At 39.2% G+C, this 21,443-nt stretch overlaps 1 protein-coding gene across 3 annotated transcripts in view; it reads right to left on the bottom strand.

Annotated features, from left to right (window-relative positions):
• The window catches only part of insra (insulin receptor a), a 52,381-nt gene that overhangs the window by 12,181 nt on the left and 18,757 nt on the right, over nucleotides 1-21,443 (bottom strand). For all 3 annotated transcript variants that reach the window (XM_044221015.1, XM_044221016.1, XM_044221017.1), the window contains exons 3-9: nucleotides 10,585-10,924; nucleotides 6,460-6,599; nucleotides 5,527-5,671; nucleotides 4,944-5,158; nucleotides 4,049-4,175; nucleotides 3,282-3,535; nucleotides 71-238 (exon numbers count right to left, since the gene is read on the bottom strand). In XM_044221015.1, coding sequence (XP_044076950.1) covers nucleotides 71-238; nucleotides 3,282-3,535; nucleotides 4,049-4,175; nucleotides 4,944-5,158; nucleotides 5,527-5,671; nucleotides 6,460-6,599; nucleotides 10,585-10,924 — 1,389 coding nt within the window. The remainder of the gene's footprint in view (nucleotides 1-70; nucleotides 239-3,281; nucleotides 3,536-4,048; nucleotides 4,176-4,943; nucleotides 5,159-5,526; nucleotides 5,672-6,459; nucleotides 6,600-10,584; nucleotides 10,925-21,443) is intronic.

Genomic DNA, 21,443 nt, shown 5'->3' with positions numbered 1-21,443 from the left:
GTCAGACAAACAAAACTACTAACATAGAAGCAGACACAAGAACAGGACAACCACAAACTATGTGGCTCACCCTTCTGACAGTAGTCAAACTTGTAGAGCTCGCTGGCTTCAGGCTGGCGCTGGCAGAAGACCAGGTAGTGAGTGATGTTGCCGTTGGGGTCATTGGGGGGTTTCCACTTGAGGATGATCTGGGAGGAAGAGTTGGACGAGGAAATGGGGTCCAGCGGGACTGAGGGCTCTGGGGAGACATCACAGAAATACCAAAGAAGATTTTTAATAAGCAGAGATGGTTAATGCTGGGTAGGGCCTCTTAAAGCATACTTATGTTTGTTTATCCATCAATCCCAGTATTTGTCCCTGAAGGGCAACTGGTGGACAAAACAACAAAAACACTGGATAAAAATGAAGCACATAAACACATCTTATAAATACAAATTAGAAATGAGTGGTACAAGGTACAAGTTAACACAAGTAAGTTAAATTAGGAATAAAAATATAAAATCCTAAAATATTTTGAATTTAGGTCTTAAATAGGTATATCTGTACTCCTGTCACCTTGACCATTTTGTTAAAAAATACTGTCCAAAACAATGAGCTGACTGTGCAGAAAAGCAATTGTAATTGTAATTCAATTGATCATGGTACTGCAGTTTAGTGAGTCTCGGTTTTAAAAAAAACACTTGTGTTTCTCTCATGTAAAAGGGATTCTCATTATTATTTTACTAAAGAAAACAATTATTAGTCTTTAACACATTCAGTAAAAATTTAGTAAATGCATGTTTATCAGTGACTTTGTGATACTATCTTATAAAATAAAACTCCTGATACATTAGTGTCACAATTAGCACATTTCTACAAATTAATCATTGGGATTTATCAAACATAGAAGATGAGAAGAAGTGCTCTCTCAATCTAATTTGCATCTCATGTTACAGGATAACTAATGAAACACCCTTACTGGCAGGGCGTTGCTCTGTGACCAACAGCTGCCAGCTCTGGGTATTTGCAGTTACCATTGTCGATATGTGTACAGCTGAGTGATTGCAATGAGTATTCGGTGTTCCCATTTACATTCAGATGTCCATATTTTACAAGTCAATGACGACCAAATAAAATATACATTTTTAGTCTGGGCAGCACAGGAAAAAGCCTTGTTTTGTTTGTTGTAATTTGCACATTTTTGGAAGATATTTTAATACCATTTTTTAACTACTGACGCTTCTTGCTCTCTGCACCAGGGTCTTAAGCTTTTGACGCTTCATTGGTGTATATCATGGTTTCCAATGTGGCTTTGGTAGTTTTAGTTCTTTTTTGAGTGTTAAGCTGCGGTTTAGATGTTTAGTTTCAGTTCTAGTTTTCAGTAGTTTGGCAGGTGTGGTTTTTTGTTCACATAAAAATTTTTCTGTGAAAAAATAAATTTCAAATGATTTATGTATTTACATTTTTTAACATGTCTTCATTGTAAGTTTTACATTCTCATAGAAAGTTTTAACTAAAATAGCTATGATGTCTTTTTTTAACGTACCAACTTGTTGGTTTATGCAACATGTAGTTTTTGGTTAATAATGTTGGTTATCACTTTAATCCGTGTGTGGTGAAAAACTTGATATGTATATATGCGGTGCATGAGTGAAATTTCCAAATAATTTCATGACTGTAGAGTTAAGCATATTTTCATGTTGCAGATAAAAGAAAAAGACAAACGGCAATGTGACGCACATTTTTTCTATTCTTAATTCGATCCTACTTAGTGAAAACAGATTAACAGTGCTAACGCAAGAGGCATAATAAACATCAGTGCTTGTTATTGGTGAGAATTAAATACAACTAAAAATGTCTTTGGCAGCTACATAATCATTGTTTCAGAACAAATTGTTTTTTCTATCCTATTATACATCTAAATGTGTTTTATGATCTTTGATTTGCATCACCTGTGGCCAGCTTATAACAAAATGTGCTTTCTGTGCTGAAACTGCAAAAAGAGGTTACCAGCTACATGTGGCATAAACACTGACTGGCATCACCTTATATCTGATTGTCTGGTGAGCCGTCTTTTGAGTCGACATATGAATCTGACTTTCGAGTGGGAGGCAAAAATAAGAGACGCTTCTCATGGCCTGAAGAGGAGTAGGAGTTCTGAGTAGATAGTGACAAAAATATAATTAATCAAAAGGTTTACGTGTTGATATTTATTCTTCCAATGAAGAGTATTTGAGGAGAAAAAGAGATGGGAGGAAGGAGTGGTGCGTGGGAATGTCAGGCTGATCCCTAAAGAGAGACAGAGACCCGAGCTTCATTGTCACAGTGTGGTTATGTTGTCCCCATTTCATTAAGGTGCAATACACTGGTCCGACCGCATTGTCAGACGAAGTCTCATCAGCCACAGCGTATTTGTACTGACAACTTTGCACTTCAGACGAGGTATGCTGGTTAGACATGACACAGACCAGGAACCCGGAGCGGTTGCCAGACGGATAGAAAACAACCCTCACTTAACACGGCTGGCTGACTGAATGATACGTCTCTGCTGGAGGCCTGTTTCGTGTGAGCGAGGGATGTCATGTTTGATGCAGTTTATCAGGAAGGAAATGCACATTATGTAAAAAGGAAGCCAGTTAGACAGGACATCGTGACTACGAGGAACCCAAACTGTACACGACACACACTGTGGGTGGCAGAGTACAATTAAGCACTGGGGAAGAGATTTATGATTTTTTCATGACTGACTGATGCAGACACCTTGCACGAGGCAGCGCCCTGTCGGTCGGAGGCCCCCCCAGGCGAAACGTCCCATCTGTCTTCCTCTTCCCTGTTCTTGTGCCAAGGACATTTTGGCAGCAGCCAGACTGACACACACAACACTGAGTCCACTAGTCAATGATAGTAACACCACAAGAAATGTGGATTGAAAACAACCCTAAAAATAGTTGAACTCTAGCACTGTTTGGCAGGCGAGTGCATTTGTGGAACAGACAATGTAAGTGTGGCAAATACTGATTTTCTTTTATGTTTACAAAACGTCAGTATCAGTCAATTAATGGAAGGGCTGCTGTTTGATTCTCTCCTGAATCAGAAAACATGGAGGTGCAGGAGAAGAATGTGGTGGAGAGCAAACTGCATGATGCTGCATTTTGTCGCACTGCCACGCTATGGTACATACAACTTGTAGAATGTTAAAAAAACAACAACAACAAAAAAAAAAAAGTTCTTCTCTAACTACATCAAGGGGATATTTTTTTACTAACGAACCAGTGAACAACTCAAATCTAAATCAGTCTTACTGGTGGCGTTGGTGCGAACATAGATGATCTCGCTCTTGGCTCCGTGGACCTGGTGCTCGTCAGAGGCTGAGAGCTGGGTCTTCACCATTATGGCGTACTGCGTCCAGGGCTTCAGTGGCAGGATGAGATGACCCGGTTCAAACTGCTCTTTATCCCCTTCTGTGGCTCGACGTGGAGGGTCCACATCAGCGATCACCCAGCTGTTGGAGCCGCAGGCGTCCTGCCCGTCAAACTCGGTTACGTTCTGAAAAGGTCTATTGTGGGGAAAAACAATAACAGTATATGGAAGAAAAATGTGTTATATGTAGGCCTAAATTGTATTTCAGTTGAGAAAGGATATTGAGTTTCAGTTTGATGTTTTACTGTAATTTATCATTTTATTTATCTGACTAGTCAGTAGAGGAAAAGAGCCTTGCAAAACAAAAAAATCACTGAGGCCAGAGAGACCCTCAAAATGATGCTGGTTCAAAGGGAGAATATTCCAGGATACTTTGCTGATATTAGTACTTCGTAGGGTGAATCCAAAATGCTGCCTCACTTTACTTCTCAGTTAGTTTGGTGTCATGATTTGAAGACACATTCTTTTCAGATGTTTATATGTTATCACGACAAGCAGGAAATTACATTACCACTATCCACACAATCTAACTGATCTATACGTTTCTATTCATCTATTAAGAACTTAAGCAGCTGAAATCAATATTTGTCTGTCAGAGGTCCAAGTCTGATTGTGACTGTGGCTGACTGATGACTGAAGATTAACTTACGCTTCTTTGTAGAGCACCATGAATCCCAGCAGGTCTCTGAAGTCTGGAGGCCAGAAAGGTTCCCACTTGACCATTATTTTATCGCTCATGGTTCGAATCTGGGTAAACTTCAACACATGGTTCTCACCTGAGAATAGACATTAATCAATTAAAAGCAGTGAAGAGTCTTTTCCCCCTCAGAATCGAACAGGGGAACTTGTGGTTCATCGTTGGCATCTAAGTACAGTACCACTCCTGTTTTTGGAGTTTCTATGACACCTTCTACCTGACAAAAACCTTGTTAGGCCACAGATCAGCCTTTCTCCTGTGACAACCACATAATCAGAGCTGATAGTGGCTCCACCATGATCCACTTAGGTGTAAGAACATATTGACACACAGACCAGAGACTTGCGGCAATAGAACAGGAACCCTACCCGAACCGATTAGGCTGAATAAATTTTAGACCCGGCCCGACTCCGATCCCGGGTCAGGTCTTGGTTACTAGAAACTGAAGCATCCCATCCATCTGCCCCTCTTTACTGCCTCCCTCTTATGTCAATCTAGTAAAAGGAAACGTATTAAAAATGTATAAACGATACATTATACCCTCAATCTCGCCTATATAGAAGCACAATAAACTCATTCCTACACCCTGTTTCTGAACAAAAATAGTCCTATATCACTGTGTTACCATGTTTAACAGTTATTGGTGCTTTGTTCTGTTGGTTGTTCCTAGTTCAACTGTGTCAGTAAAAGGTCTGCAGGAAGACATTTGCAAACACAGAGGGACAGGAAATGACCATCATAACAATAACGATGACTATGTTTGCATCTGTACCAGGGCAGACTGTGTTTCCTGTTGCCATAGTAACTCCTGCAACAACGGTCATGTTTCCAGAACAGAGGTTCTTACATGACGCCTGGTCTCCGTTGTTCTTGGAGGCGATGTCGTTCTTGACCTGCCGCTCTTTGGTCCCCGTCACCTCCTCCATCTTGCGGATCTCAGACATGCAGAGTTTGGAGTTGTAGTGGAAAAACATACGTCCTTGCAGGATGGTCAGTTTGTGTTTGGACCAGTCCCAGAGCTGTCGCAGGTTCTGGTTGTCCAGGGCATAGAACGAGTAATTCCTGGAAAAGAACATACAAGATTGCATGAACATATTTTTCATGATACATGATTCATGACCTTTTAGCTGAGGATATTATGAAAGAGCTTCTTGAGTAACATGAGTAGAAAAGTATTTCAGCATGGTTAGCCTACAATTTGCATCATATGCCTTTCCTGCCATTTCTACTGTAAGTGTAGCCCTTTGTGCTACAAGCGTCTTCCACTTCGTCTGAATGAAGTCTCATATATGATTTGGGAAGGTCTAACCAAAAACAGTTACCACAGAGAGACATTTTGAAAAGGTCAGTCCTTCCACTTTTAACTCATAATTACAGGAGGAGGCTTTGACATGGCGAGGATGAGATGGGCTCAGAAGTCGGAGTCTCACCCGATTTCCTGTTCCTCTCCACGAATAACACGGAGTTTGCGGAAAAACGAGAGGGATACGAGGGCGTAGGAACGTCGCACTGTCAGGTAGCCAGTAATCTCCTCCAGCTGGCCCAGGCTGGCCTCCAGTTCAGCTGCTATGTTGTCTACAGAAAACCAAAAGACACAAGCCTTGAAGTGACTTCTGATTCTTCAGCATGCTTAGTACAAAAGCTCTCACTCTCAGGCAGCTGTTCTTTACCAGCAAGCTGTCTCTGCTGTCTGTGTTTTCAATTTTGGTTTCATCTTTTTTCTTTTAAAATCACACTCTTCTTTTATATGCAAAAGATAAATAATACGATTCCCCTATTTAGGCTGTTCTGACACAAATAATTGTTTTCAGTCCATCGTCAACTTTTATATTTTCATAGCTAAATTTAAATTCCACAAGCATAAAAGTCATACTAAATCATGCACTGCTATTTTCTTTTTCTTCAGGCAAAATTGTTAATGTGCATGTTCAATGTGTTAAAATTCAAATAAAATATTCTTCTTTAAATCTACACTTAGTTAGCAGCCTTTTCTTATACAAATTACACATCTCTTGCATTCTTTAAACCACATGACGAACCAAAAGCTCCTTATTATCATCTCAACACACATTGTCTTTTTTTGTCTTTTTTATTTGTTTATCTATATTGATGTTTTTATTTTTTATTTATTACAAATCAAGATAAACAACTTGAGATGTACCATCTCATTTTCTAGGAGCTCCCACAGTTTTTGCATTTGAAACTTTATCTTATTTCATATTAAATGTATGTTGTCGTTTGTTCAACTGCACGTTCTTCTGCTGTAATTTCCAGTGTTTTTTCAATGTCAAGCACTTATGGTTGTTCTGTTGATCTGTTGTTTACGGTTATCTGATTCAATCAAACAAACCACAGTTACTCACTTCCTCCACGCAGGTTGATGACCAGGCTCCCGTTGAGAACAGTGCAGCCTCTCAAAGCCTGGGCTGCTGTGACAGAGTCCACAGTTTTCAGACCCATACATACCTTGGGACAAAGCCCTGCACAGGGAGAGCAGTTGAGCCTATAGAATCAAAGGGAAAAAACACTGATTAGAAAAATAGTTCACAAAAATGTGTGCTTGATATCAATCTAGTGTATGTTGGTGCTACAAATTCATTTTCCACCTTCTTTACGATTCTCCTCAACACAGACATACTAGAACCTTAAACCTATAATTAACTGATTTGATATGGTGAACTTGTTAGCAAAAAGTTGCTTATTTACACATCCAGTAGATACGGAGCAACATACGGAGCAACATTAGCATTCATTTGGAGTCCTTTTGTGTCCACCTGGTGAATTTAAGTTCAATATTCACTCTTTTCAGCTCTGTTCTGCCCTCTACCATCCGCTGAGGCAAACATCTGACTCTGTAGCTGCTAAATACTCAACTACATTCACCAGCTAATCACTAACTTTGTCTGTCTGCCATGTGGTGCCAAGCAAGCTGTTTCTCCGAAAACAACTGCGGCCGAATACGCTGATGAGAGGGGTGAGACTGAAGTAAAACAGTAAAGTTGCGGGTCGGACAGCTAAACGATGAGCTGAAAGAAGCTAAAACACTCCATAGAGCTGAGGGGGAACTACAGAGTCAGGTGATAGCTCTCTGTAGATTCATAACTGCTAGCGACACTTTTCAGTAGTCATGTGACCTATTATGTAAAAATATTGATTATAGCTGCTTTAAATAAGCTGCACTGTATGAATAACAAAATCACTGAAAATGAAGCTTTACTCAAATTCTGTTTTGAATCAAATTGAAAATGAACTGACCCCAACCTTTCACCTTAACAACAACCTGGCTTACATAATGTTTTCATAACAAGTCTCTTCACATAACAGATATATGGTCAGGGCTTTGTGTGCCAACCATAATAACCTATTTCCTGAAAAGCCATCTGTACAATCCCCACACTCATAAAGCAGCAATTGCAAACTTAGATGAGGTAAAATCGAAAGTACACAGCAAACTCTGCAGCCTCTCAGATTCACACAGCAGAGTGAACATCTTCTATCAGAGACTCGTGCTGTGGAGAACGTTTTTTGAAAGTTTCAAATTGAGGGAATTAAGGCATGATTAGACAATGATGGGCTGTTTGCTTGGGGCCATTGTCCTGGGTGTGTTAAAGTATTTTTTATATAGCCTAATACTAATACTATAATAATAATAATAATAATAATAATAATACTAATAATTGTAAAAATAGCTGAAAAGTCTGTGTCTTGCAAATAAAAGAAGGTTACGGGCATCATTCTTTATCTGGCTCATAACTTTGCTGATCCATCTTGACCTTTTTCCATCTCTAGTGCCACATATGTACTTTCAGGCAAGACATTCATAACGCCTTTGAGTACACCGCTTATCCTCAAAGCACTTTCATTTCCACAACTTAGTTTAAAGCCAACGACGGGAGAGAGATGCCAAAGAGAAGAGATGGGCCACAAGGGGAAGAGAAAGGGAGTCAAAGTGAAAAGGCTGAGATATCAGTACAGCAGGGTTCACCACAGGTCAACAGTAGCCTAAAGGTGGAGATGAGCAGGATTGTTGATCCAAATATCTGACAAGAATTTATCAAATCTGCACAGAGAGGTGCCTTTTAACTAAATCTGTTCAAGCATTATTCGGAAGATATGAGCTGTCAAGCTCTTCATCAGACAATACCACTTATAATATAGGCAAAAGGAAATTATTGAAGCATATAAAATCAGAATCAGAAATACTTTATTGATCCCTGAGGGGAAACTCTTTTGTTACAGCAGCTCACCTTTACGTCAGTGCACACAGGAATAGAAATACTAGCAAAAAATATAATACACTATAATACAGGTAAGAAAATAAATTAAGTACCAAGTGGGTATAAGTATAAAATAAAATAAGTGTGAAGTACCAATTGGGTTTACCGGTTGATGATAATAATACGGTATAAGGTAATAGTGCATGAACTGTCAAGTTAAGTGTAGCTTATTAAGGTTATAATGAGACGGAGGATATTGCACAGCAGTAATAGAGGTATGAATAATAATATCAATAAATAGGGAATTTTAAACTAAAATATTGCACAGGAGTATTACACAGAATATTGCACAATTATGTCAAGTATTGCAGAGATGTAATGATCAATGTCCAGTTTAATGACTTAGAGTCATACAGACTACACTTAGAGGGAGGAGTTAAAGAGTTTGCTTTAAAAATGTATTATACTTCATATTTTCAAGATATAATGTCTGACAGTAATTAGCTTTCTGTTGAAATACACTAATGTGATAGAATAAATCTTATAAACTTTTGTTATTGCAATTAGTCTATTTTCATTTGGTTATTACAACAAATTCTATTGTTGCCTACATTATGACTGAATTTATATCTATATCACTGATATATGACAGTATTATAAAAATGCAACTGGACTGCAAAGTTGTTATCAGTGTACGTATGTCATGTCAGAATACTTATTATAAACCAGATGTTATGCCACCGAATTGAAAACACCTCATGCTGTTTCTATGCGGTGTGTGACTAGCTGTAGTTCTGAGCATATCTGGATGTGTATGCCTTCCTTTTGTGATTCTTAATTGTGGACCAAACTGGAAAGGTGGAACGGTGAAAGAAAATCAGTAGCACTCTGTCAACAAAGGCTGGGATGCACTTGAGCAAGGCACTTCACCCTCATCTAGTCCCACTAGAAACCTCTCAGGTGTGAATGTACAGTATGTAACTCCATGGATGTGAAGCTGTTCAAACTAAGATTAGGTGCTAGGTAAATCCCTCTGTGGATAAATAAAGGTTAAATACACATGACAAGGCAAACACCGCAGCAGTAGCACAGCCACTTTTCCTTGTCATCACCGTTGTCAGTGACAGACTGCCTGGACTATGCTGCTGCAGTTGCTTTCCAGACAGACCCTCTATCTCTTTGCAGCCAGCCACAAGGGAGTCGAGCCCCAGCACCCCAGGGGACTGACAGTCTGTCCGGAATGCCTCTCTGAATCTCCTGGTGTCTAACTGCTACCCGGTCAACTAGCCAGTTGTGTTCTAACAAAAGATCCAGCTGTCAGAGCAGAATGATTAGAGCTGTCTTGAGTGTCTGTGCTTGCAGGCACACCCACACTAATCAACAGCCCTGTCATGGTCAAGAAGGTGTCAAAGAGGGAGGCGATAAAGGTCACTGGCAGGTCAGCACAAGTGCAACACCTTCTTTAGAGAAGTCTGTTTGCATGCAGCGACAAAGATACACGAACAGCAGGTTATAGATGTAAAGAAAAGGGTAAAAACACTTCATGTCTAACTGTCTGTATTTGCCTATAGCTTGCACACTCCAATGCAGACACCAGCGGTTGGTAAACAACCATCAATTTTGTGCAGCGTGTGAGCCACAAAAAAATGTAGCAGGTGGATACCGAGTCAAAAGCAGAAATGTAGATGTGCCAGCCTTCCTACTGCGCTGCACCACTTTGACCTAGCTGTCTGCAGTTTGTCACACACACACCCCCCCCCCTCACACAAGAGGTGTTCAGCAGAAGGACCTTCATTTCCTGTCATTCTGTGCTACAAACACAGTGACAAGAGCTAAACCAAGGCAGGAATCAATGCAAGATCTCAGTATTTTTGCACAGATAAAGATTATTTTGATCTTTACATGTATTACATTTATTTACTTATTTTTCTTTCTTTCAAATTGGGGTCTGTTGTTGTTACTGTTGTTGAGATGTTCACTGTTGTACCATTTGTTCTTATACCTGGGAGTCTTTTTAATAATGACCAGTCTGTAGTAAGCAAAAATGCATTTGTAAATTAAGGCATTGTTTTTAATTTCAGCAATGTGCAGCAAAGTGACCGGTGGGTTTTGATGGAAATTATACACATGTAGGAGAATCAACAATGTCTATGTAAAGGCCCAGGATTAAAATGACCTGCATTTGCATGTATGCATGCAGAATATTAAGCCAGTTTCACTGATCACACATCTTTCCATCAGTCCATCAGACCAGCATGAGTGTCTACTTACGAGGAGGAGTTGACGGTCGTGTAGCCGGAGGGACACTCGGGGATGCAGGCACCGTTGTGGATGACGTACTCGTGGCAGTCGGGGCTCTTGCTGTGCTCCTTCTCCCGCTTGCATCTGTTGTGGAGATCCTGGCAGAAGGCGAAAGAGACGCAGCGCCAGCCCTTGAAGGTGAAGTGGTTTTTGGGGCAGCGCTCCACACAGTTGCCCTCGTGCCCTTGGAGGCCGCGGCAGGCCACGCAGTGACTGGCTGAGTTGGGCTTCAGGCAGCCGCCCAGGCATTGGTCGTGGCAGCACTGGTCGTCCTTGGTGCAGGCTCGATGTTTACACTGAACAGGGCACACTGCAGATGAGAGAGGAACAACCAAGTCAAGTTAGTGAATCAAAGGTGAGACAAGTTAAAGAAAAGGTTACTCGGTCAATTTAAAATGTACAAGTATTAAGGATTGAATGTGCACTGCAGGAAGAGACAAACAGGAAACCGCATGCTCATCATTCAAACAGCTACATAGTATTTCTATTCCCCAAGTGACATAGGTGATTTTAAATCAGTCTCTAATGACAGTATATCTTTATATCTCCAACTCCACAGAAATCTCATATGGTCAGATCTCTCTGTCAGCAGGAGTGAAATCCCTCCTCACTGCACTCACCAGCAGCCCAGAGGACCATCTGCCATTGGCCAACAAGTATAGTGAATACAAACAGCGGGGATCCAACACTAGTCAACAAAAGACAGACACTTATCCAGAAGGCTTGGTGAAAGTGAGGCAGAGGGGAAAAAACTGGCATTCGAAGCATATTTTTCAAGCAAGACACATGCAAGATGTCTCTGATTGGTTGAAAGCAAATTTAATAAGTGCCTACAACAGTAAACAGAGCTAAACAAGTGCTGGGAAACATGGAAAAAAAATATGATAACATAGTTTCCCAGCGTTTTTAAGTTTGGGGGCCATTTAGGAAGCAAAAATGGCAAATAGTCACTTTTTCTGTATTTTCTGACATTAACCAATTAAATAATTAATAGATTTATCAAAAATAACAGATCAACAGATGACTGAAATCTTTAGTTGAAGCTCTGCAGTTGATGTAGTTATTGTAAAACACTGTGTTGCAATTCATGGTATCAAAATAATCTTACATCATCATTGCAAGGATAAATAATAAATATCCATGAATTGCTGAGCCCTTGGCGGCAATGGTCATAGTAAAAACAAGCCCTAAATCATCTGAAGTAGCTGAGCAAAACTTAAGCGCAGTCCTCTTTATAGCAACATTACCTACACAAGCTCAGTGTTCTTTCTGGGGCATAAAAACGATTAACTAAGAATATAAGTCTGTAGGTTGGCTGTTTATGCATACATCTGCATGTGTGTGCGTGCCTGTAAATCAGCCCATTACATAACATTAAACATTAGACTTTCAGGATTGGCAGTGTGTGTGTGTGTGTGTGTGTGTGTGTGTGTGTGTGTGTGTGTGTGCGTGAGAGAGTAAGTGTACTAGTGTTCGTGTGTGTGTGTGTTGCTGTCTCAGCGTAGATATGAGGACAACTGTGCAAGGATGGATGGAGGCTTCTCAGAGGTAAATAGAACTGACTGACCTGCCTGCTGAGATTAGCTTCTCATCCACAGGAGCCAGATTAAGACCGTTCAGCAGGGGAGATAATGGGTCACTGAGGTTAGGGGTAGGTCACAGGTCACATCGTAAAGTTGTGAGTATGTGTGTATTTTACGGGTCTCAACTAATATTTAGCCACATAAACCAAGAAGGGAATGGGACATTTGGATGTTGTACTACAGATTACGGGAGACAACTGATCTAAATAATTTGTTATTCTTTGTAATAGTTTTCTTTGTTAACTTTCTATTGTTGAGCATGACTCAGTGAGTACGTGCCCAAAATTGCTTGGCTTCATTAGTGTCACAAGCTCAGCCCCTAGAAGAACAAAACAACATGGACCCCCTGTCCTCTGACATTCACAGAGGAAAGCTCTTGAAGCACATGAAGAGTGTGTGTTTGGGGCAGGCAGCAGCAATATGAGAATGGCAGTGTGAGGGGAATGCTAAAGGGGGCATGGTGCTGGAAAAACAAATGATATAACCACCTTTTATCTACGTCAGTCTTAGTCTAATCTTCTCCACAATGGGATTTACAAAGACAACTGTAGATGATTTCCACGATGAAAAACAAAAATGTCCTCTTAATATGCTCTCTCTCTCTCTCACACACACTCACAACAGCTTTGCTGTCTGCTCACACCGACTCCTGATCCTCCATCAGGGCTCCATGTCGGAGCACAGGCCCAGCAGCAGATCCACCCTCAGCTTTAGCCAATGTGTTGGCTAGCTGTAGCTAGCCATTCAAATGGCCTCTCCCACCTCCAAGGAAGACAGGCACAGTTTAACCCTTTGTGTCCCTCTCTCTTCTCTTACAGCCAGTCAGACAGCAGCAGCAATGGGAGGTATGCAAAAAAAAAATAAAAATAAAAAAACACACACACGAGAGCCACATAGTAACTGGCTGGAGCTGAAGAAAAAAAGAGCTGCACTGCTCCACTTCTTCTGTCTTCTCACTACTATGAATCGGCTGCTTTTATACTAAACAAAAGCTCAAGTAGTTCTTATTAAGTACTTTTTTTTTGTCATGCACATAAATCTTTGGTGGACAGAAGGAAGAACGGGGCGCTGAAGCAAAATCTTTTTATTTAGAAGTCCTTGTTGAGAGAAACGTAGTGCTTTCTGTAGTAAAGGGGTTCAAGTGTGTGCAGAAATATCATGTCATGTTAGTATGGTGCTGAACAACTCTGTGCCTCGGGTGATACATCATGTCTCATCATGTCCACAACTCATTAGGAGTTTTACAAACTTCAACGGCCCTGGAACAACTGAAAAATTTCCATCCAGATCGAGATATCTGTTAGAACTACACATGCCTCCTCCTACAAACTGACTGCAATTGGTTAAAGATAAAAGTATTTCAGACACTTTTAATAATTTATTTGCCCAATGTCCAGTATGTTTGAATTATGTCTGGTGAAAGTGTTTCTTTCTAAATGGATATAAAACATTGCATTAAAGCTGAAACAATTAGTCGATGAACTGATTAGTTGATCGACATACAAATGAATCAGTGACAATTTTAATAAACGATACAATCAAGCAAAAACTTAAAACTTTTTGCTGGTTCCAGCTTCTTTAATGTGAGGATTTTCTTTTTGCTTTTCTGTTTTATTTATATATAAAATTTTAAATGTAATATCTTTAGCTTTTGAACTGCTGGTTGGACAAAACAAGACATCACCTTGGGCTCTCAGAACTTGAGATGGGCATTTTCACTTTTTTTTATTTTTTTTTCAATCCAAGAAGTTAATAATAGAAAATGAAAATACTTGTCAGTTGCAGCCCTACATTACATGTGCAATGAAAATGTTATTTCTGATGTTTTTAACAAAAGGCACCAGGCAGTGCAGACTTTTCAGGGGGAAAAAAACAAGTTAGTTAATGTGGGTCAGTCAATTTCAGTGACTGATGTCAAGCTTCTGACATGCACATGAGTACCACCTGAGAGAACAAGCGGGCACCCACTTTCGTGAAGCACCAAAACAAACCACTTAGGAGGTGAATTCACAAAAGGATTGTGCAGCTTTTGCAGCCGCTAAACCTGCATAAATAAGACAAAAGGAAACCGTGTAATTCTCAAAGCACCCACAAAGGGTGAACTGCACCACGCCACGCAAATAGCATCTCCGGTGCTGTTCACAGGTATGTAAATTAGGTAATATGCAAACATTTGGCACAAAATTGCCCCCTTTCTATGCAAATGAGTCTCACTGAATAACAAGGTCAAATTCAAAAAGACTAGCACTTATAGCCACACACAGAGAGAAATTATTAGGCTCTTCAGAGAGTTGGTGGTAACTGAAGCACACCTATAAGGGGCGTCACACTCAGCCTTTTCAGTGATCATGGCAGCACGGATTGTAGCTAGGCGAAGCAATAGCGCATCACAGTACATCATACTGTATGCACACAGGTGGCACAGAGACAGCAGGCCTAAAATTCTTTGTGAATTCACCCCTCAGTGACCAAAATATTTGTACAGTTCACTTTGCCAGCAGCTGACTTAACTGTGTCTGCTGAGTTGCAATCAATGCTGGTAGCTGATCCTAAATTAGCAGTATTATTCACTATCAGAGGCTTTTATAATATCAACAGTGACAACACTGAAGGAAATAGACTTGTTTCTTGTGTGCTTGTCAAAAATGTTTTCAAGGTCGAGACCCTGAGGACCTTTGAGAGTGGGGCCACCCCAAGCCATCGTTGATCTCCCAGAGCGAGAAAGACACTGAGGAGACTGTTTGGGGGAGTTTGTCTTTCTTTCCTTAAAACATGCAAATCTCTTAATACAGGCCCTGTTTCTTTATTATTATTATTATTATTATTATAGACCCTGCAGCTAGCACCACTCATGAAGAGCAGACGTCTTTTCTCAGTTTGGTCTGTGTCAATTAGTTATGCTCAGCTTGAGTTTGGTCTTGTCAGCATCTCCACTACTTATCTTCCATTTGAACAGAGTAAAATCACTTGACAACAATAAATCAATGGAGTTTTTGGGAGGCAAGTGCTGGGTCGGCAGTTGGACTTAGGTCTGTTTACGACTTGCTACATCTTTTTAAAAAAGTCTTTGAGGCTGAATGTGTGGATTGCCTCCTGTCTCTGAACTCCTTATCCTTATTACTCTGGTTCCTCTGGCACACTGGTCAAGGCCTGTCTGATCTCTTGTCATGCAGGGGGAGGGGGCTTGAAGCCCGAAACGGACATCAACAACAAACCAACACAACTCCAGGCCCCTGTGTAACAGATGAATACACCCTGTCAGGGTGATGCCAACTTGGAAATGGGAGGTGAAGAAACAGATTTGCGCAGCCTGCCAGCCAACGGCAAGCTTCAACAGCGTGGGGTGTCGAAAAGGCAGAAAGAATCCACATTGCTTGCAAGGAATGACTCATACTCATAATGGTTCCTTGTTTGCAACCAATGCACACACACTGTATGAATTTTCTATCTTAGTTGTTTCTACCAACATCAAAATGCACACCACACACTTCACTGTACCCTAAACTCTGGGATTTCTGCCTAAAATTAAGAGCCTCTGTACTTGTCATTAACCACAATCGTCCCTAAAATCCTTTTGTGGTGAGTTTTTCCAAGTTACTTTTTTTGGCATTGATGAAACAGCAGTTTATTCAGGCTTTTTGTGTTGAGATGATATTAGACCCCAGAAAATGCCAAACGGGAATGCGGTGGTGCGCTGGTCGGTAATTAAAATTCCATGCCCATGACGAGGGTAGTATTTAGTTTCTTATGAAAGAAAGTTCTTGCTGAGGGCTCAGAAGAGAACAATCTAAAGAAAAAAAAGTGATTTTAAAAAGGTGATCTTTCAATGTTTCCACACTTGATAATTTAAAACAGAATTACAGCGCAGCCACGTGAGTAGTGAATAAACTGCCAAAATTGAACTTTGAAGATTGATTCATGTTTCAAATATGACATGGATTGCTTGGCATTAGCTGCTTGTACAACGCAACAGCTGACTAAATATTTAGGGATTATGAGGTTGTGCAAAAAATATATAAAAAGCAAAAGAAAAGAAAGAGACAAAAAGCTACCTAATGAATTTGTATGGCAATTGCATATAGAGGTGCAACTAATGACTATTTTCATTTTGAATTAATCTATCATTTCAGTCTATAAAATGTCATAAAGAATAGAAAAATGATAATCACAACATCCCAGTGCCCATGGCAACTTCTTCAAATTGCTTCCCCAAGATATTCAATTTGAAATACAACAGGGAAAAGCAACACATTCACATTGGAGAAACTAAACTTTCTGTCGAGCAAGTAATTGCTTAATCAGTTAATTGTTTCAGCATGAAATGCTGCATCCAATGCAACATCCAAATATAACAACCAATGGTCATTGCTTAATAACCCCATCTACATGCAGCTGGTATACTCACTTGGGGAACTTTTTCTTACCACAGTACCTATGCAAATTCAAGCTTTTATATACACATAACAATTTTTTGTTGGCCACACAAGGGTTTTCTTACAACAGACTGTATCCAGAGGAGGTGCTTCATTCACTGTAACTTTTTTTTAATGCACTCAGTGATGGCTGACTTCTGATGGTTGAGTTTTAGTAACTCAGCCATCAGAAGTGATGGCTCAAAACTGTCATAACACAATGTTACAACTGTATAGTGCCAGAAGAACACAGACTGCAAAACAAAATGTCCTAAAAGCAATGGATGCAAATATGAGCCAGACATCTGAGCCTTTTTTCCTCTTGTCCATTTGAATATAATAAACAACATCAGTCTACACCATCTTTTAGAACATTTCTAGTTCAACAGAATCTAAATCTCTGACACTGCCCGCGGCACATTCAATTTATTTCAACTTGCCTCAGGCGGTGATAACTGGTGGCTCTGCCCTGATACACACTAACATCTGTCATTAATACAGAGCTGCCTGGTTTCCTCTCTACTAGTGAGGAACAGATGTTATATAGTCCCCACTTCTATTTCCAAACATGTCTCTGCCTACTGTAGCTCCCTCTATACCTTTAATAAGAATGAGATGGCGGTGAATGAAGATGGATGGATGGCGGGACATAAAGTCAACAATGAATCAATTCATCGAGCGCATGACATTTGAGTCGAGATGTTGACTTTGTAAAGAGTCCTGTATAGACAGGAACATTGGGCAAATGCTACAGTGTTAAATTATCTATAAAAGCAAATCATTGACAATGCCCATTAACATTTAATTAGACAATTAATGAATTACTTTGTTATGGCTCAAACCAAGGCTTTGTTGACTGAAGACAATCTAGATTAACGTCTCGCATTTTTGAGTTTAGGCTTTATATCCTTATATGAGGTTAATTACTTATCAAATATTTATTAGTGAAAACAACCAAATTGTGCAGATGATGAGAGAAAAGCTGTGCGGTTGTTTGGAGGGCCTGCAGACATAAAGGAAAAGCATTTATTAAGGAGGTGAAAACAGCTGACTAAGAAGTAGAGCTGAAACGATTAGTCCACTAGTTGATTGACTAAAAAATTAACAACAATTTTGATTGGTGTTTTTGGTTGATAAATGACTTAATTGATTTATCAAGCATTCTCTGTTTGAGTCTCACATACAAAGGTTTGCTCCTTTTCTTTGTTTTAGATCTTTGTAGTAGAACTACAAACCCTGCAACTATTTTAATAATTTCTTAATTGTTTGAGTCATTTTCCAAAGCAAAAATGCTGAATATTTGCTCGTTCCAGGTGAGTATTTGCTGCTTTTCTTTATGATAAGATAGTACACTGAATATCTGGTCGAATAAAACAACACATTTAATATGTTACTTTTGGTTCTGAGAAATTATGATGGGCATTTATTTTGCCATTTTCTGACATTTTATTAACTGAAAAAATTATCTGCAGATTAATCAATAATGAAAAAAATTATTAGTTGCAACCCTATATCATTATAAATTGATCTTTGGGTTTTGGACTGTTGATCGGATGAAACAAGCAATTTGGAGATACCAGCTTGGGGTCTGGGACATTGTGATGGGAATTTATTACAGGTTTTGGACATTTTATATACTAAACAATTTATCTACTAATCGAAAAACATAACTGACAGATTCATTGATAATGAAAATAACTGCTAGTAGCAGCCCTTAAACAAAAAAAGACTTTAGCAGGAGCTGAGATTCACCTAGTCTGAGCTGTGTCACTTTTTTTATTGTTTTTTAAAGCAAAAAAGATGGCATGATCACAAGAACAACATGAACAAGTGATACGTATGTATTTCACTGATTCAGTCTTGCCAACCAAACCAAAGACAGATATCAGTCAGGAACGATAATAATTGTCATTCTGAAATATTCAATCATGCTTCAAAACTCTGATGAGAAAGATTAAGACTCGACCTGCGATCAATCTAATTCAAATTAAGGCAAAATTAAGGATGTCACAGAAAAAGATTAAAATTGTTGCCTGAATGTGATTTTATAAAAAGCAATGGCTAATGACCTTGGTTTATTTGTCTCATTTTTTCTTGGTAACCACTTGTCAGCTGGTCTGAGTCAGCAGCAGCAGGGCTTGTTTGAAACGACTCTGGTAGCAAGAGGAACCGTAAACAATTTCATTAACCGGCCCCGGCCTCTGTTAATAGAACAAAAACACACAAACAACATGAAAAGGCACTTTTTGTTTTTAATGTTGCCCTGCTGCCGCGGTTATCTGGAAGCAGGATATCCAGTTTGTCCGTGACTGGAATAGAAATGATAAACACTGTGCAGTCATTGATGGGCAATTACCCTGCCTGCTTGACAGGCAAATGACGCACGTCATGGACTTGAATCTTCATTTCCTTCCAGGGCTCAGTGTCAGGCTGAAATAATGACTACCTCTGTGTTTGACTTTGATTACCTGCTATGACATCAAAAGCATTTATGTCATTAATGTAATGTCACACCACCCTGTCTTTTTTTTATTTTAACGAACGCATGTTGTTTTTTTTCTAAGCATTAACTTCACTAATGGTTAATTTATTTATTAGGACAGTCTGGAAGGTGTAGTTGGTGGGTGAAGATGGTCTATATTTATAATGCTTGTGTCTTTTGAGTGCTTGTATTTTATGTTTGTTTGTTATTGCATGGAATAAAAAAATAAAACCATTTTGTTCTGTGGAATAAAAAAGAACCAGTGACCAGTGACAGAGACTAAGACAAGAGCTCCCCATACAGAAACTTAAAGGAAAAAAGACGTTAAAGTAGGGCCACATTTTTGTCTCTGCATCAAAAATATTAAAGAAGGACAAAGGCAACAATACTGAGGTTAACCACTGAAATATTTAGCAATATAAGGAGGATATTGCTTGAGATGTGCTGTAACACTAGAGCTGTATCAATTAGTCAATTGACAAAAAGATAATTGGCAACTATTTTAGTAATCGATTAATTGTTTGAGTCATTTTTTAAGCTAAAATTCTCTGGAGGATTTGCTGCTATTCTCTTTTTTATATAATTGAAAACTGAAAATATTTGGGTTTTTGACTGTTAGTCAGACAAAACAAGTTTTATCAGTTTATAGGCAAAGCAATCAATCGAGAAAATAATGTGTAGATTAATTGATAATGAAAATAATCATTAGTTGCAGTCCTATATAACACTAATGCAAATTGTGTGTTGTATGTACAATTCTATCGCCATTTCACAATTGATTTTTCTATTTTGCTTTTCTTGGACTACAATAAAAACATTCACTCACTCAAAACCTTTAAGGCACTAAAAAGCCTAAATCAATTACATCTGAGTCCCTGAATCAACTCCTTTCCACAAAACCATTTTCAAGAGCACCATTACATGATGTTTTTAATTTCTTCATTCATTTACAGCCTGGAGTACAAACAAAATCAAATATTAAGGCTTGGCTCTGACGAAATGAGGTGTTACGATATTAAACAACAGTGATATTTTGCTGCACTGCGCACAAAAGAAAAAACTCTTTGGGCACACACAACAGATTGCGATAACACACAAATGATTTCCCAAAATAATACAAACCTTCTTATTTAATAGACAAATGATAGAATAAACTAATAAAAAGAAACATTTTCCTGCAGGTCTGATTAAACCAGTACTAAACCAGCAATGAGCTGTTGTAAATCGAATGGCTGTAGTGAGTGTGAGCACGTACAGCGGTGAAAAAACGCCTGTCGACCCAGCTTTAACAAATGCCTGAAATGTCTGGGATTCCATGGGAATGGCTCCAGTAGCTGAACGGCGAGGGTTCGTGCCAGAGCAGTTAAGTCAGCTCAAAGGAAAGGACTCATGGTGTGTATGTGTGTGTGTGTGTGGGGGGTGGGGTCTGAGAGCATTCTGGATTTAGGCTAGTAGAATAGCACTCTGCATACTGAACCATGAAAAGAGTGGACTGTCTAGGCTGGGGGGAAAAAGGGGGTAGATTTTTTATGACTTGTATCGGTCTGATCTTGTCTGATTCCTTCGTTTCTTATCATGGCTGATTACAAACCAAAACTTTGCGACAGAAATGAGGTCAAACAGGCCAGAATCTATGCTACAATGTCAGTTTACTAACTGGGTTATAAGGTCCTGATCAAGTGAAGCATTTTCTGCCATTTGTCGTTGTACACATTGTGATCTACTGAATCACACAAGTAGGGGATAATACACATAGCTGGTGTGTATATGAGGTTTTGCCACGGCCAATTCAAATAAACATTAAATTTCCTTTTTTTTAATTATTATTATTCAGTGTTTTAAATGTTGTTATTTTCAAGACCTCTTTATCAATGCTTCCTTGCAAAAACAATTTTTGCTCATCTTTTTGTTAAACTTTTATTCAAATGTTATTTTACAATTTGAATAAAAGAGACCAAAAATGAAAGATAGGTCACAGACAAGTTGAATATTGGTTTAAGAGCTTTTTCACAGTGGAAACAAATAAAGAAAGGAAAGGAATTCAAACATGATGCTGGGGTTGTAATGTTTCTTTTGGACAGGTAATCTTCTAGCTACTAAGAAAATCTTTGGCCTTTACCTTGTAAGCGCGCTGGCCATATGTGAATGTACAGTATATATTGTATTTAGATGACGTTTGGTCTAACGCTATGTGAGATCTCTGAACAGAGGTTGCAGTCCTGTAATAAAATCACAGCAGTTTGTATTAAGGAGTTGTGACGTCAAATATAGTTTTCCACGTTGTGAGAAAAGGTAAGTAAGTTTGACTTCGCTGGTGTTTGAGGACATTTTCATTCTGCTGTTTTACGCTCA

Source organism: Siniperca chuatsi, linkage group LG13 (assembly GCF_020085105.1).
Source record: "Siniperca chuatsi isolate FFG_IHB_CAS linkage group LG13, ASM2008510v1, whole genome shotgun sequence".
NCBI classification, from domain to species: domain Eukaryota; kingdom Metazoa; phylum Chordata; class Actinopteri; order Centrarchiformes; family Sinipercidae; genus Siniperca; species Siniperca chuatsi.
Note: the sequence above shows the minus strand (reverse complement) of the source record. Positions and strands in the feature narration are given on the sequence as shown.